At 48.3% G+C, this 13,877-nt stretch overlaps 1 protein-coding gene across 2 annotated transcripts; it reads right to left on the bottom strand.

Moving 5' to 3' along the window:
• Positions 1-724: 724 nt before the first annotated feature.
• egfl6 (EGF-like-domain, multiple 6) lies at positions 725-10,458 on the bottom strand. 2 transcript variants are annotated; one of them, XM_080019699.1, is made up of 13 exons: positions 10,229-10,458; positions 8,387-8,493; positions 8,034-8,126; positions 7,708-7,827; positions 7,404-7,523; positions 6,667-6,801; positions 6,453-6,575; positions 5,781-5,843; positions 5,001-5,255; positions 2,505-2,579; positions 2,317-2,412; positions 1,629-1,891; positions 725-1,444 (listed from the first exon to the last, which is right to left on the bottom strand). In XM_080019699.1, exons 1-13 carry the CDS (start codon positions 10,300-10,302, stop codon positions 1,337-1,339), a joined length of 1,632 nt encoding a protein of 543 aa, XP_079875825.1. In that variant the 5' UTR covers positions 10,303-10,458; the 3' UTR covers positions 725-1,336. The 2 variants fall into 2 exon arrangements, with proteins under 2 accessions (XP_079875825.1, XP_079875826.1); XM_080019700.1 differs by lacking the exon at positions 5,781-5,843.
• Positions 10,459-13,877: the final 3,419 nt, after the last annotated feature.

A 13,877-nucleotide genomic window follows, 5' to 3' on the forward strand; every position in this document is an offset into this window, starting at 1 on the left:
GTCACGATTCATCTTGTAGTTGGTTGACTTGGTTCCAGGCTTTAAACTCTTTATAGAAGGATTTTCTGAGACGTCAATGGAGTGAAGGAATGGGAAATTCACTTCCGGAAACCGAGCCGTTCTAAAAGTGGGCAGTTTTTGGGACTGTTGGGCTCTATTATAAACACGCAGAACGCTTCCTGTCCTGTCCCTGACCACGACACAGATCCACCCCCTGGAATGGAAGAAGATGCATAAGTCTAATTTCTCTATTACCATTACCTGCGTGTGTGTGTGTGTGTGTGTGTGTGCGTGTGTGTGTGTGTGCGTGTGTTTCGGGGTCACCACTACATGCATGCGTGCGTATGTGTGTTGGGTGCACCCAAGACCAATAAGTTCTTCTTCTCATTCTTCTTCTCGAACAACACGTTTATTTAGCACTTTTTAAGAGAAACTTGACGTATTTGCGTCATGCAAATAAATTGAATGTTCTGCTTTCATTGTTTTATTTGTTTCATTCCGGTTCTGGGAATTTAGCATAAATGTCACTCACTAGTCAGTGACGCTAATTCACTCGGCTTTAACTCATTATACTATGCTATCAATTTCCAATGTCAACAACGCACTGCAATGCGGAAAGTTATGCAAACGGTACAAAGGAGTGAGATCAGATCTGAAAAAGTCTTCACAAAACATAATGAAACACAGTGACCTAAACACAGCAACACTTTACACAATCTTTAGAAAAAAAACAAAACATTTAATTGTGATAATATGAAAGCATCATTTACAGCAGTTAGGCGCCGATCGGTGTTATCGTTCTAACTATCCAACCTTCAAGAAAAAACAAAAACAACCTTTTCACAATCTAGGATTAAATTACGGACGTCATTCAGTCAACAATTCACACGTCAAAGATAATGTTGACTTAAAGTTTAACAATGCACCTGAATATACACACCAGAAAACTAAGCACATCATTTTTTATTCCGTTAAATATAAAAATGAGTGTCAGCGATGGCCCTTTCCATCCAAACCTGAGTTATGAGTTGTGTGTATAATATGAGCACAGCCTACACTTTTGAAACAAAAAATATTTTTTTAGTTGTTTTTTTTTTTTTTTAGCAAATCACGATAAGGTCTGTTTATGAAGCAGATCTTGCGCTGTATTCTTTATATGCTACGTGGATTAACTATGACCAAGTCATACTCATGCTTTAGAAAATCCCAGTCATGGGAAAAGAAGAAACTCCATGCTCGGTTGTTAAAAAAAACAAACAAAACCAAACAAACACTCGGAGTAGAAAATTGGGATCTCTGAGATTTCCAACAGAGGGATGAGGCGTGGAATTTAATTTTAAAAGATGAGCCTATCATCCTCTTGACAGGAGCCCGAGGTCAGCACGACGTTGTCCAGGCCGATCTCCCCTCCGACACCCCTGCCGCGCTCGGTCTCAAAAATAATCTGCGGAAAATCGAGAATTCATCATTGTGGGTTCACAAGCGATACGGACACATCCTCTTTTAAGTCAAAAATATGGAGTTGAATTCAGAGCCCACGGCGACGCTCACCTCTGTTATTTTCCCCCAAAAAAAACCAACAAAAAAACCCCGCCCCTGATATCAAACGTGTGCGCGTGTGAACTCACGGACTGCGGAGCCTCTTCCTTCCACGCCACGGTGAGGAGCTCCGTCTGCCACCCCTGTCCTCGGCTGTAGCTCTGCTCCCACACGGGGTACTGGTTGTTGTCCAGCAGCACGCTGAGTGTGCCCACGTCGTTGCCCACCACGCGGTAGTCGAAGGTCAGGCAGAAGCTTCCCTGCTGCGCCCGGTCGCTGAGGAGCAGCTTCAGCTTGGCCGCGTCCCCCGGTTCCCCCATGAGCCCGCTCATAGCCATGTAGTACTCAGCGCCTGAGCCGGTTGACATGGGGCAGAGCGTGTTATTAATTCATTTTTTATTAATATGAATTATTAGTTATTATATAATAAAGGGATGATGTGCAGCCTGCCGGTCATTATCACAAAATAACCCCACAAAATAGTCCGTTACAAAGCTTATTCCATGGCTACTTACAAAATAAACAAATATAAAATATTGATTTGAAAGGGTTGTATTACTAGTATGTCTAGTTTAAGAGGTGGCGCCACCCGCTCTCGTCCGCATTAACACGTAGGCGGCGTGAAACGAGGGATGGCGAACCAGGCGGAGGAGCGACGACGGCCATTGTCGAAGGCTCTGCAGTCGTTATTTAGCAATAGCTGACCGCTGACTGCCGCTCCTGACCAATCAGAGTTGAGCATTCCGCAGAACTGTCCAGGCCACCTCCGTGCTTTACCTTTCTCGTGATAGGCCACGCTCCAGTCCATGTCGTCCCCCTTGTCCTGCACCCACTCACAGGCTCCCTGGTCGAAATTGCAATCCATAATGAACTCTAGGAGATAAGAAAGGGTCAAAATGGCGCAAGAAGATACGATTAATTGAACGACGATAGCACTGAGCCGGATCCTGCGGCGGTAGATTTACCCTCCTTCACGGGCGTCAGCTGGATCTCTTTGACGTCCGTTGAAGGCCCAAACACCGACTCAAAGTCCTCCGACGCTGAGAGAGGGAAGGGATGGAGAAGAGAAGGGGGTAGAAGGGGGGGAATCAAATGAGTACTCGGTCCCGATCGCGAATATGGCGCTCGCTAGTGAAGGGAAAACCGGGCAACGCGAAATACCAACTTCCGCTTTGCGCCAACACATTCCTCCTCCAAAGGGGAACAAAAATGAAATCCTGACTTTTTGGACTAAATTCGATCCAAGGGGTGGGGGGGTGGGAGTCCCTCACTATACAACAAAGCCGGGGGTTTGGCGTCTCAGCTCGCAGGTTGCGACGCGCCCCCCCCTGCTCGGCCCATCCCGAGAGGCGGCACGGTTCGATCCGAGGAGGAAGCGGAAGCCCCAGTGGGTTTTTTTTTTCTTTTCCCTAAAGCCGCCCGCCGCCGAACGTCCCCCGTCGGCGGCGGGCGAGCGTCTAAAACCCTGCTGGGCCCCGAACGGGAGAGAGAGAGAGAGAGAGAGAGAGAGGGAGCCGATGACAGACGCTCTCTCCCCCGGTCTCCAATCTGTTTGCACAACAGCTGTTCTGGCGGAAGCGTAATAAAAGGCTCTGGCGTCTCGGCGGCGTCCCCTCCCCTCCCCTCGCCGTCTTCCCGGGGGATCGCAGCGCGCCCTGGAAGAGCCGCGTCCCCCAGCCCTCGCATTCCGACAGAGAGGGGGGGGGGGCGGACATTCCGCCCTCCAGGTTGATGGATGTCTCTGGGGCTTGTCTCCTCTTGCTACCTGAGGAAACCCTCCGGTCGGTTGTCACTCCTTTCGAGGGGATAAATCCTCGCGGTGAAAGGCAGACTGGGTTTGGGGCGTGAGCGCTGGATCCGCTCTTACGGAGGAATTTGCTTCTCTGACACTCCGGCGAGCGAACGGAGGCGGCCAGACGCAGCTTTTGCTTACGAGGAACGTTTTCCAGACTACATGTCTGCTGAGCAAATCAATCACGGCTGTAGATCTTTCCACTGCACCCCCCCCCCCTCCCCCCAACAGATACATTTAAAACCAACGTTTTAATATTTTTCTTTCTCTTTGGGGGGAAAAAAAAGGCCAAAAATATCTTCCTCTCTGTCTCTCTCTCTCTCTCTCTCCCTCTCTATTTCTCCCATTGGTTATTATGGAAAATGTGCCTCTTTACCTCTTATTGTCAGAACTCTCTGTTTGGGATTGTTTCCCTAGCGTGTGTATTTTAAAAGAGGGAATGAGGAGCAAACGGAGAACGTGGAAGAGAGAGCCCCTCGTGCTTTAGGTCCGGGGCTCAGTGCTTAACGTATCATATTGCATGGTAATCCTCATTCTGATTCCTCGCTCATTCTGAAATGAGATCAATTGCATATGGGTTGTATTAGCGTTTCCACCCCACGAACGTCCCCCAGGAACTCGGTGCGTTTCCGCGGCGGGGACCAGGGCCTGCAGTCCCTGCTGGGGGGAGGGGGGTGCGTAGTGCTTTTCAAAAGTCCAGGAACTTTGGTGGTGGAGGCTGCAGCGCTGAACATTTCGGATTGGTCGTGTACTCGATCAGGTATCAGCTTTTTATTTCCGCCACTATTTTTAAAGATCTGTAGCCACAAACCGACTGTATGTACAGTTAGTTTTTTGTTCTAAAAGTGTTCTGTTTGTGCAAAAAAGGGAAAACGATAAAACTACAAAACGACGAGTGGGCGCTTATATATATATATATACACACATATACATATATATATATATATATATATATATATAAAAAACCTGTGTGTGAACTTGTGTTTCAAATTTGATAACATGCTTCAAACTTGATAATAAAAATGTTGATTGTGAGAGTGGATTTTTTGATTTTTTTTTCATATACAAGGACAGAAGAATTAAATGGATAAAGAAAGACGAGCCGTTCTTTATCCATTTTCTTCTCGTTGTTGTATAGTATCCGCATCAGTAACACCCACTGGACTGGAGTGGAGCGGCTTGTTGTATGGCCGCGCACAAAACCACAGTGTAAAAACCGCCGTCACTTTTTCATATGTCAGCAGACAAATTTGCATAATCTTCACGGGTCCTTGGACCGCGGTGGGAACGCAGACAATGACGGGCTGAAGGAACCTTTTAGCTCCTGAAAAAAAGTTCCCGGGACTAAAAGTTCCGGGAACTTTGGATGAAAAATGCGCCTATTGAGTGTGGTCACTAATGCAAAATCATCGCACAATGCAAAATGAGGCACCAATCGACACAAATCTTCAATGCCTGATGTAACTTCATTCTGCTCAATTCCTTTGCTCTTCTTCGTAACTTTTATGAAAGTTAGTATTATCGGAAAAAAATACTTTTATTTACTAAAACGATTTTCTCAGCAGAGAGTCAGCCAGCACGATCATTTTCGGTCAAGTTCGGGCCGACCTAAGGCGCCTCTAAAACCTCACTGAAAATGAATTATTTTGAGGGGAGTATTGTGTCTTACTGAAAACATCTCCTCTTGGACTGAGCTGGTTGTCCTCCTCCTCCTCTTCCTCCTCCTCCTCCTCCTGAGGAGGCACCTCTGGCTCAGGAAACGCGACCTGCCCCCCTTCGACCAGGCCTCCGATGTAGACAGCCCCGTCGTAGTCGAACGGCTGCTGGTGGGTCCTTGGAGGCAGGGTCACCTCGGGTTCAGGGATGATGTTTTTGATGTGCTCGTTGTCCGGCTTCCTGGGCCTCGCCGGGGAGTCTGGGATGGCTGCGAGGAGGAAGAGGAATTAGGGTTCGACATCTGGAACAATAATCATACGTGGGGAACCATATTGCCAGGGTGATCCTTGATGTCCGCCCGTTTTTTTGTGATCTCTTCACAATCTATAGTCGTGCACTTTGCAGCTGCTCTTGAATCTGTTACTTACCGTGCTACAGTATGCATTTAAATGACTTTTCCAGAGCAGCGAGACTTGTCAAATGCACAGTAAAGAAAGAGGCACGGACAGCAACATCACATTCCATGCAGTAGAAGCAATAAAGCTTGTGTGTGTATTCGGTATACATTTGTTTGTTCTGATGCGCGCAAGCATGTTACCGCAGAAAGTCTGAAATGGTTTCATGCTAAAAAGCTTGGCATCTCATACAAAGTGGAGAGCTGTTGCCAGCCTCGAGCGAGACGGAGACAGCGGCAGCGGCTTCGCCGAGATCGATGGAAGCCGGGGGGCAAGGCACGGCGCGGCGAGGCAGCAAAACAACGGGGGCAAAAGTCTGGCGTTCCACACAGTCTCACCGTTGAGGAAATCGTCCGCACTGCCTTTATCGCCGTCCCACGGACTCTGATAAAAGGGCTTGACTACAGAAACATAAAGGCATTTTCCATTTACACCCAGGTTTTTGCCGAGCAAGAGTCGTGCTCCTGTGTCGCTCAGCCATACGAGGCATAAACCTGTTAACAACGGGGGTCTGGTTCACGGAGTACAGTTCACTTCCCCTCCCCTTGCCCGACACATGGCTGACTAAAGTAGAATGGCAGATATTTACTCAGGTGTTATTTCAATCTCTCTCTCTCTCTCTCCCCTCTCTCTCCCTCTCTCTCTCCCCCCTCTCGCTCCCTCTCTCTCTCTCTCTCTCTCTCTCTCCCTCTCTCTCTCCCCCCTCTCGCTCTCTCTTTCTCTCTCTCTCTCTCTTTCTCTCTCGAACATTTCTAAGGTTCAGAGGGGATCAACAACAGTGAACTGGCCTCGGCAGGTCTTCAGTTCTCTGACACTTTAATAGCCCGCACTGGAAATACAAGGACTTGGCAAAAAAACGATCTCAGACTGACTGCTCTCATCTCGGATCAGAGAAAATATGCACCGTCTGAATGAACGTTCGGTGCATATTTTGCTCCGAGGAAAAACCTTCAGTAGCTGCACACGGGGGAAAAACAACAGTCTTGTGTCGCTTGTATCTCACGTCTCACCGGAGCATTCAAAGCCATTGCCTCTGAACCCGGGCTTGCACCTGCACTTGTAGGATCCTTCAGTGTTCAGACAGACAGCGTGGTGGCTGCACCTCTGGGAGCCGGCCGCACACTCATCAATGTCTGGAATTGGTAGAAGCTCGTTTGTACATCTGCAAACAAGACGGAAATTGCCCAAACCTTTTTCCCTCGGCCGGGTCGCTGTATACCTCACCTACACAATCGTATTTCCCGTTGACGTATTTCAGGTCGTAGCCGTTCTGACACTTGCAGTAGTAGCTGCCAAAGGTGTTGACGCATTGACGGTTGTACGGGCAGAGGTTCTTTCCAGTCGCACATTCGTCGATATCTTAAAGGAGATGAGAACAGGCGGGGAGGGGGGGAGGGGTTGTCAGTGGTCGGAGGTGCAAAGTTGGACCATTTACAGTGTAATACTTTTGATTCCCCCCAGTGTTAGTAGAATGGGAAATTGGCTCGGTTTCCGCTCAAGCGCTCTGGCGGGGAAGCAACGCGACTCCAGTCCAGCGTGTACCTCCGACCGCAAGCGCTTACGCTTGCGTGTGAAAACGTTGATGTTTCTTACCACCTTCAAATGTGAAAAGAACATTCGAGCCACAAAGGAATCTCCACATAATTCCATCCGAACTCCTTCTGCACTATTCATTAGCCGCTAATCCATGAAAATGGGAACAACAGAAAGGTCCTAACCCACAAAACCCTTCTGTTTTCCTGGCATGTTCCCTGTTGAGACTGAAGCTTTTCGCTTTAGGAAGAACACTTTATTTTTCGAAAACAATACCTTTCGTCCTGTCCTGCCCTGAAACGCATAGTATCTATAGTTCTTCGTAGTCCTACAAGCGTGGCGAGAATCATTTGGTTTTTTAAGTCTTCCTGAATGTGCACCGTGGTCATGAGATGAGCTTTGTGTTTCCAGATCATCATTGATCTTACCTACACAGGTCCTCTCATCCGGCCCCAGCTGCAGCCCCGACGACGGGCACAGGCAACGGATCTCCCCTTCCACCTCCTCACAGCCGTACTGGCAGTGGGCGAGAGAGCATGTTCTCGAGTCTACAAACACACACACAAACATGCTTTAGGATGATTGTGGACACATAACATACATGTGCATGTAAATGTGCAAGAACGTTTGCATGGTCCATGGTGGTCCATTGATCACCCTGGTCAATGGACTCCCATAGGCCATGGTCCATGGTGATCCATTGACCACTGACTATGTTTCGGAGGTACTCACTAGCACAGGACCCATCGGGCATCACGGTGTATCCATTGAGGCAGTAGCACATGTAGCTGCCGTAGGTGTTCATGCAGCGATGCTCGCAGGGCCGTGGCTTCTGACCGCACTCATTCAGGTCTGCAAGGAAAACCCGTCGTCTCACAGTGTCTCATCGCAAAGGTACAACTCTGCTAAACCGCAGCAAAAATGTGCATTTTGTTAAACAGCGAGACGTGGCGGCAGCCCCGCGGCAAAGGTCGGGTCGGAAAGCAGAAATTTGATCTCCATGGAACCGGCTTGACCTTCGTTTTCCAGACCCCTTTGCACTGACCCCAATCACTGACCTTGATTGCAAGCCTTTCCTGTGTATCCTGGGAAGCACTTGCATTTGTTAGGGCCGACGCACTCCCCGTGCTTGCAGCTCTGCGCACACTGAGCTGGTGAAGCGTTTAACGGGAAGAAAAATACCACCGGGAGAAATTGCGGTTAGAGAAACATTATGTATTGTCAAACCACATATATTCATTTTTAACATATTCCACATTTTTGTGTGTGTGTGTGTGTGGGGGGGGGGGGTTAGGAAAGTACCCACCGCACACAAAAAAAACTCCATCAAAACGAGCACAATCGTTCAGATTCTTTGACTCCACATGTTTAATCCACCATCAATAACTTTAGATTTCGTGGACGTTCTTACCCTCACAATGCCCTCTGCTGTTCTTCTTCCAGCCGTAGCAACACTCCAGCCTGCTGCCGTAGCGACACACCCCTGGTTGGTTTCCAGTAAGGACTTGTCGGTCGTGCCTTCACAAAAGCAGACGGCAATAAATGGAAAATACGACCATTTGCAGCGTCCCAACGTTGTTTGAAACACTCTGCGTGACGCGGAGGCCGAGTTGAATTCGAAACGGCCTCTGAATGCAATCAAACTTTAACGCCGAGCGTGTGAGGTAGGCCTGCGTTTGTTGTTTGATTTTTGGCGCGCGATCGTTTATTTCGCTTTTTTCCGAAAACGGCCCCACAGCCGTCCATATCTAATGAGGCTGCCGTGGCGGCGGCGTGGAAAACAAACAGCCGAAATACCTTTCTCCCCCCGCTGTCACCCCCGGGGAGGAAAAGTGGTGAGTAGTCAGGATGTGGGTTACAGATGGTGAAGCGCTCCCTAATCAGACGCTGTTTGCGTTGCTGATGTTGCCTCATGGATGAATGGCCCCACTTCCTCTTTCTTTTCCTTCCTAAACTTTGTTTGATCACTTTCTGACTGTAGTTGCACGCGCTCAATGTAAACGTATCCCCGGGAAGCAGGAAGAGCGATGGAAATAACCCCACCGAGAGATTCTATTGCACGCGTGTATTTTTAAACTTTTATTCGATGAAGATGTTTAACCTGCCACTTCCTTCCCCTTTGAGAGCCAGGGACCCGTTGTTTGGATATTCGGGGGGTATCGCGCACCGGATCCCACATCTAAATAATCACCGGCCAAAAAGGTGACCCTTGTCCCTCCAGCCGACCTCCAGTATCCCAGATGTTGACATAGGATTTCGGGGCACTGCGGAGGGGGGGGGGAGTGGCTGCCAGCTAAAAGCAGAGCTGGCTCCAGAGGGGCTGGAGGAATCGGAGACTTGATCGAAATCCACCAGAATAGCCCACAAGAGAAGAGCGGCTTCTGGCTGCGACAGGTGGCGCTCGGTTATTAACAGTGGTCGAGCCGGATTTAGCCGACGCTGTATCATAGCTCCCACAGTCAGCTCCCCTGCAGAGGTGGAGCGCGCGCGCGTGTGTGTGTGTGTGTGTGTGTGTGTGTGTGTGTGTGCGACCGAAACAACCTCCACCCAGAAAGAGTGAAAGCACATGGTTCACCACAAACCTTTTGTTTTCAATCATCTCAGCTGGACAGAGCTGGAAATAACCGGTAGAGTTGATGAAAAGATGGTTTCAAAAGCCCCTGCTTTCACCGGAACACGTTATTAATACGCATGACTCAATTATTGATACCTATTATAGCCAATTTATTGTCGTTTTATATCCTATTTGTCTATTTGTGTTTTTGACGAAGGTGCTTGTATTTTGTTTTTCTCTATATTTTTATATGTTTTCATAGGCTTTTTACCAAGTGTATCTTCCATTTTGTCTCAGTTTATGCCATTTGTGGGGCAGCACTTTGTAATACTGTGTTTTCAAAAGTGTAAATAAACCTTTACTTACTTGCTATTGTTGCCACTTTTTTTTTTTTTATAAACAATTTTTTTATGTTAATTGCTGGACACTTTGTGCACTGAATAGTGCGAGGAGCAAGCATTGCACTGCCAATGTGACACATGCTGAGATGTTAATAATAAACCTGAGACTTGAAAGAGTTACTCGAAGATCATGCAGGTATCACAGTAGACTGTATATCTAAGTAAATGGTCCATAAGAGAAAGCTGAAGCCTCCACACGTACAGCAGCAGCAGCAGCAGCAGCAGGAGCAGCAGCAGCAGCAGCAGCAGCAGCAGCAGCAGCAGCAGCAGCAGAAGCAGCAGCGTTTTGGGCTCCTACCTGTAGGCTCCTGCGCTGCCGGTGCAGATGTAGAGCAGGGAGAGGAGGGCGGCAATCAAGGTGAAGCTCTGCATGTTTCCCGCTCGCCGGGGCCTGCTCTGGGCTCTCTGGCTGCCGGTGCCGGGGGCCTCCGCTCGCGCGTGTCTGTGTGTGTGTTTGTGTGTATGTGCGCGCTTATCCAGGGATCCCAGGAGCCACCTCCAGGCTGAGTGCTCACTCAAGGAGAGCCAGAGTTCATGTGTGCCCCCCACCCTCCCAGACACACACACACACACACACACACACACACACACACACACACACACACACACACACACACACACACACACACACACACACACACACACACACACACACACACACACACACACACACACACACACACACACACACACTCTCTCTCTCTCTTTCACGCTCACTCACACCTCCCTGCAGGGTAAAACTCTCTCCCTCCCTCTGTCTCTCTCTCTCTCTCTCTCTCCCCCCCCCCCCCCTCGTTCTACTTATCTTTCAGACCGTAGCTCCATGTACTATAATTTCTTTCCTCCTCTCTGCCCCAGAAATTCCAGAGGTGGGATGACACTGGTGGAACTGTGCTGGAAGTTAAGCTGTGATCGGCAGGTTTGGGGATGGGTGTTGTGGGGCAGGGTGGAGGTTATTTTTAAGAGGCGCTCTTACACACACTTATAACACGCCCATAACACCCTATACATAACACACATAACACCCTATAAACCATATAGTACGGGGTGTTTTCTTTGCGAGTGTGTTTTGGCACGCGTGAGGTTGCTGCCTCATGGCCAATTCTTTCAGTGTTTATTTTTTTATATTTTTATTTTGTCCCTGTGGATAATTAGCTGGATCAGCTAATTGTGGAACTCAGACGTGCACAGGCCTGTCATTAGCCGCAGCAGCGGCCTTTGATGTCTCTCTCCCAGGCATCACATAAAGCCTTGGCCCGCTCACACACATGCTAATTCCTCCTCCGTTCAGACATAAAAGTGTTTTCATGGGTTCTAAAAACGTTCAAAGTGAGCTCCGACATCTGGCCGGCGCTGTGTGAACGGGGACAGGTGATGTTCGTGGGATTGGCCTCCGTCTTTCCTGTCCCTGGGCTTGGAAACGGGGCGATTTTTCCATTGCGCTGAAGGTTTTTTTCATCCGCGTTTACACGCTGGAGATGTCTGCTGTCAATGCGTCAGTGCATCTGCCAAATTAAATAATTTGCCACTCTGCATGCAAAGTAAGTGTCTACCTCCCACCCCATCCCCACAGACGTGCTCAAACTCATTTTCTCTATCCCTAAGCTCTATAGATGTATTTAGTGTTTACCACATGGGAAATTGTTTCCAGACAAGCATTTCAGATGTTGAGGTTCAGCAGAATGACTTTACCAGGTATGACATAGTGTGCTACACAGTACGACAGGGTCTATTTAGGAAGCGCAGTCAAACACATGCTTCAAACTACAGTTAATGAAAATAAGTAATCTGATCGCATCGCCGATGTTGTCGAGTCGTTGATGCCATCGGATTACTTATTTTCATTGGTTGCTCCTTAGCACTACGTTCTGTAGAGAGATTCCCAAAAAGAATAGCGCAATTCCAGCTCTCGCACCTTTGCCCTCGAAACATGACATCACAGGTGATGATAGTCTAGGGGAGAAAATAACAAGGAGGGGGGGGACCCTTTCCTAAAGCCTCCCATAAATCAAATTATTTTATGAGCAAAGCTTGAGTACCGGCAGGCTGAACGCAGTCTTTCAGGATTAAACAAGAACACCATTGTTCAAGCACATTGTTACTTATTTCACCAAAGCCTTTAATGTGCATGCGATAGAGTTATTATCTGTTCTTTGCATAAAGGGACGTGAGCCGTGGGCTGCTTACCAAAATGTAATAAACAGACACACACAAGCATGCACGCACGCATACACACACGCACATACGCGCACACATGCGCACACCCACACACATTGACACACACTGACACACATTAGCGCTTGCAAAAGTACAGTATCAGCAGCCGCCAGCCACAAGATTCAGTGGAACTTCCACTGAAACCTGACCAACTCCCTTCAGTATGGCTGACATCTGTGGTATGCGGTGCCCATGCAAGCAGCATATTACATTTTAGCTGCTTTTGGTCGATGACGGGGCCCTAGTGACACCCTCACGGCCCGTGATGACATCATTATTCTCCCAACGACTGCTCCCTCGTCTCTCCTGCAGTCAGCAGTCTGGCCTTTGTTCCAAAGCTCCCTGGCCTTCCTTTGGTTCATCTGGGGATCGGTGTGGAGCTGAGAACCCTTTTGGACTATGGCGTGGGCCTCATTCACTCATACACACCTATACTAAGGCCTTAAAAAGTTATTGTTAGCAGATGTGACAAAATGACACCCCTCCCCCCGCCCCACCCAAACAATAAGAATAAAATAGTAGATTTACTGCGTCTCTTTTTAAAGTGGACCCAGGAGAGAAATTAGTCCTCATACAAGGGAACATCCATTGTTTTTGTCCCTTGCAGTACAATTTTCCACCGCTTGAGGGAGACATGATCAAGAAGCAACGCCATTCTTTCCCAGGGTGTTGACAAAAGCCCAAATAGTTTTCATTTACACACTGGTTCCTTCGACAGTAACACAATCTGAGAGTTTCATATAGCCACTCTTGTCTATTATCCTGTCTTCCTGCTTGGACCTACACACAGATCTGTTTGTTTCACAAACGGCACACGACACTACAACACATGGTTACACACACGCACATGCTTTGGATGGAGGCTGGTGAAATGTGGCCTCTGCATTTGACCCATCCTGGCTTGTCCCTTCTCCGGGAGCAGCGGGCAACATATAATCACGCGCCCGGGGACCTGGTTCAATATGATCATCGCAGGTCAGACATTGATGTGTGCATGTTTTTGGTGGGGGTCCTTACTGATGTTAGATGGAGGTGCGATGCATTGTGCCACCGTGCCACGTGAATGATGTTTCACCAGTGTTCTCGTTCTGGTGTCCCTGCGTCGGCAGGGGTCACCGGCTGGATGCATCACGCGTTTACTGGAGACATTTGTTCTGTGGTCTCAAATCCTGAATAATTGCAGAAGCATCTCACTGAGCGATGGCATACTGGTGCTGGAGCGCAGATTTCGAAGGGCGTTGAGGGGAGTTAGTTCAGCTTAATTCATATGCAAATCTGCCCTTCATTATTTCAATTAAAACATTACAACGTTTGCTATCGTGCCACTGCTGTCTTGAAGTTAAGCTGCTAGGACTAAAGCTGCAAGCGCAGCACTCGAGTTGAGTCATTGCCAAATTACTCTCAGGAAGTCTGCTTGCCCATTTCCTGGAATTCACCAAACTTCTCTATTCACAGTTTTCTGTCTTATATTAATGAGCTGCTTCCTTTGATACAAATGAGTCAAAGCGAGAAAACGACGTGATCAAAAAAAAAAAAAGATGCCATTATTTTTGATTAACTCCTCGTAACAACTCGCAGCCGCCATTCGCTCTTTTCTCTGTACCTTCGTCATGGCCGATGCCCGGGCGAGCAAGGCTTTGACTATAAAAGGAGAGATGTGGCGGTTTGGGAGTTATTTTGAAAGTGATGTGTACACAACCACATCCTGCTCGGAGGAGACGCCGCTGTGA

This window comes from Zeus faber (genome assembly GCF_960531495.2).
Source record: "Zeus faber genome assembly, chromosome: 18".
Lineage (NCBI taxonomy): Eukaryota > Metazoa > Chordata > Actinopteri > Zeiformes > Zeidae > Zeus > Zeus faber.

Excerpts from the sequence above, each read along its gene's own strand:
- egfl6 (XM_080019699.1), bottom strand. The coding sequence starts at position 10,302 with ATGCAGAGCTTCACCTTGATTGCCGCCCTCCTCTCCCTGCTCTACATC. Across the intron at positions 7,828-8,033 it reads AGGAAAGGCTTGCAATCAAG|ACCTGAATGAGTGCGGTCAG; the intron begins GTCAGTGATTGG and ends TTTTCCTTGCAG. Across the intron at positions 2,580-5,000 it reads TCCAAGAGGAGATGTTTTCA|CGTCGGAGGACTTTGAGTCG; the intron begins GTAAGACACAAT and ends TCCCTCTCTCAG.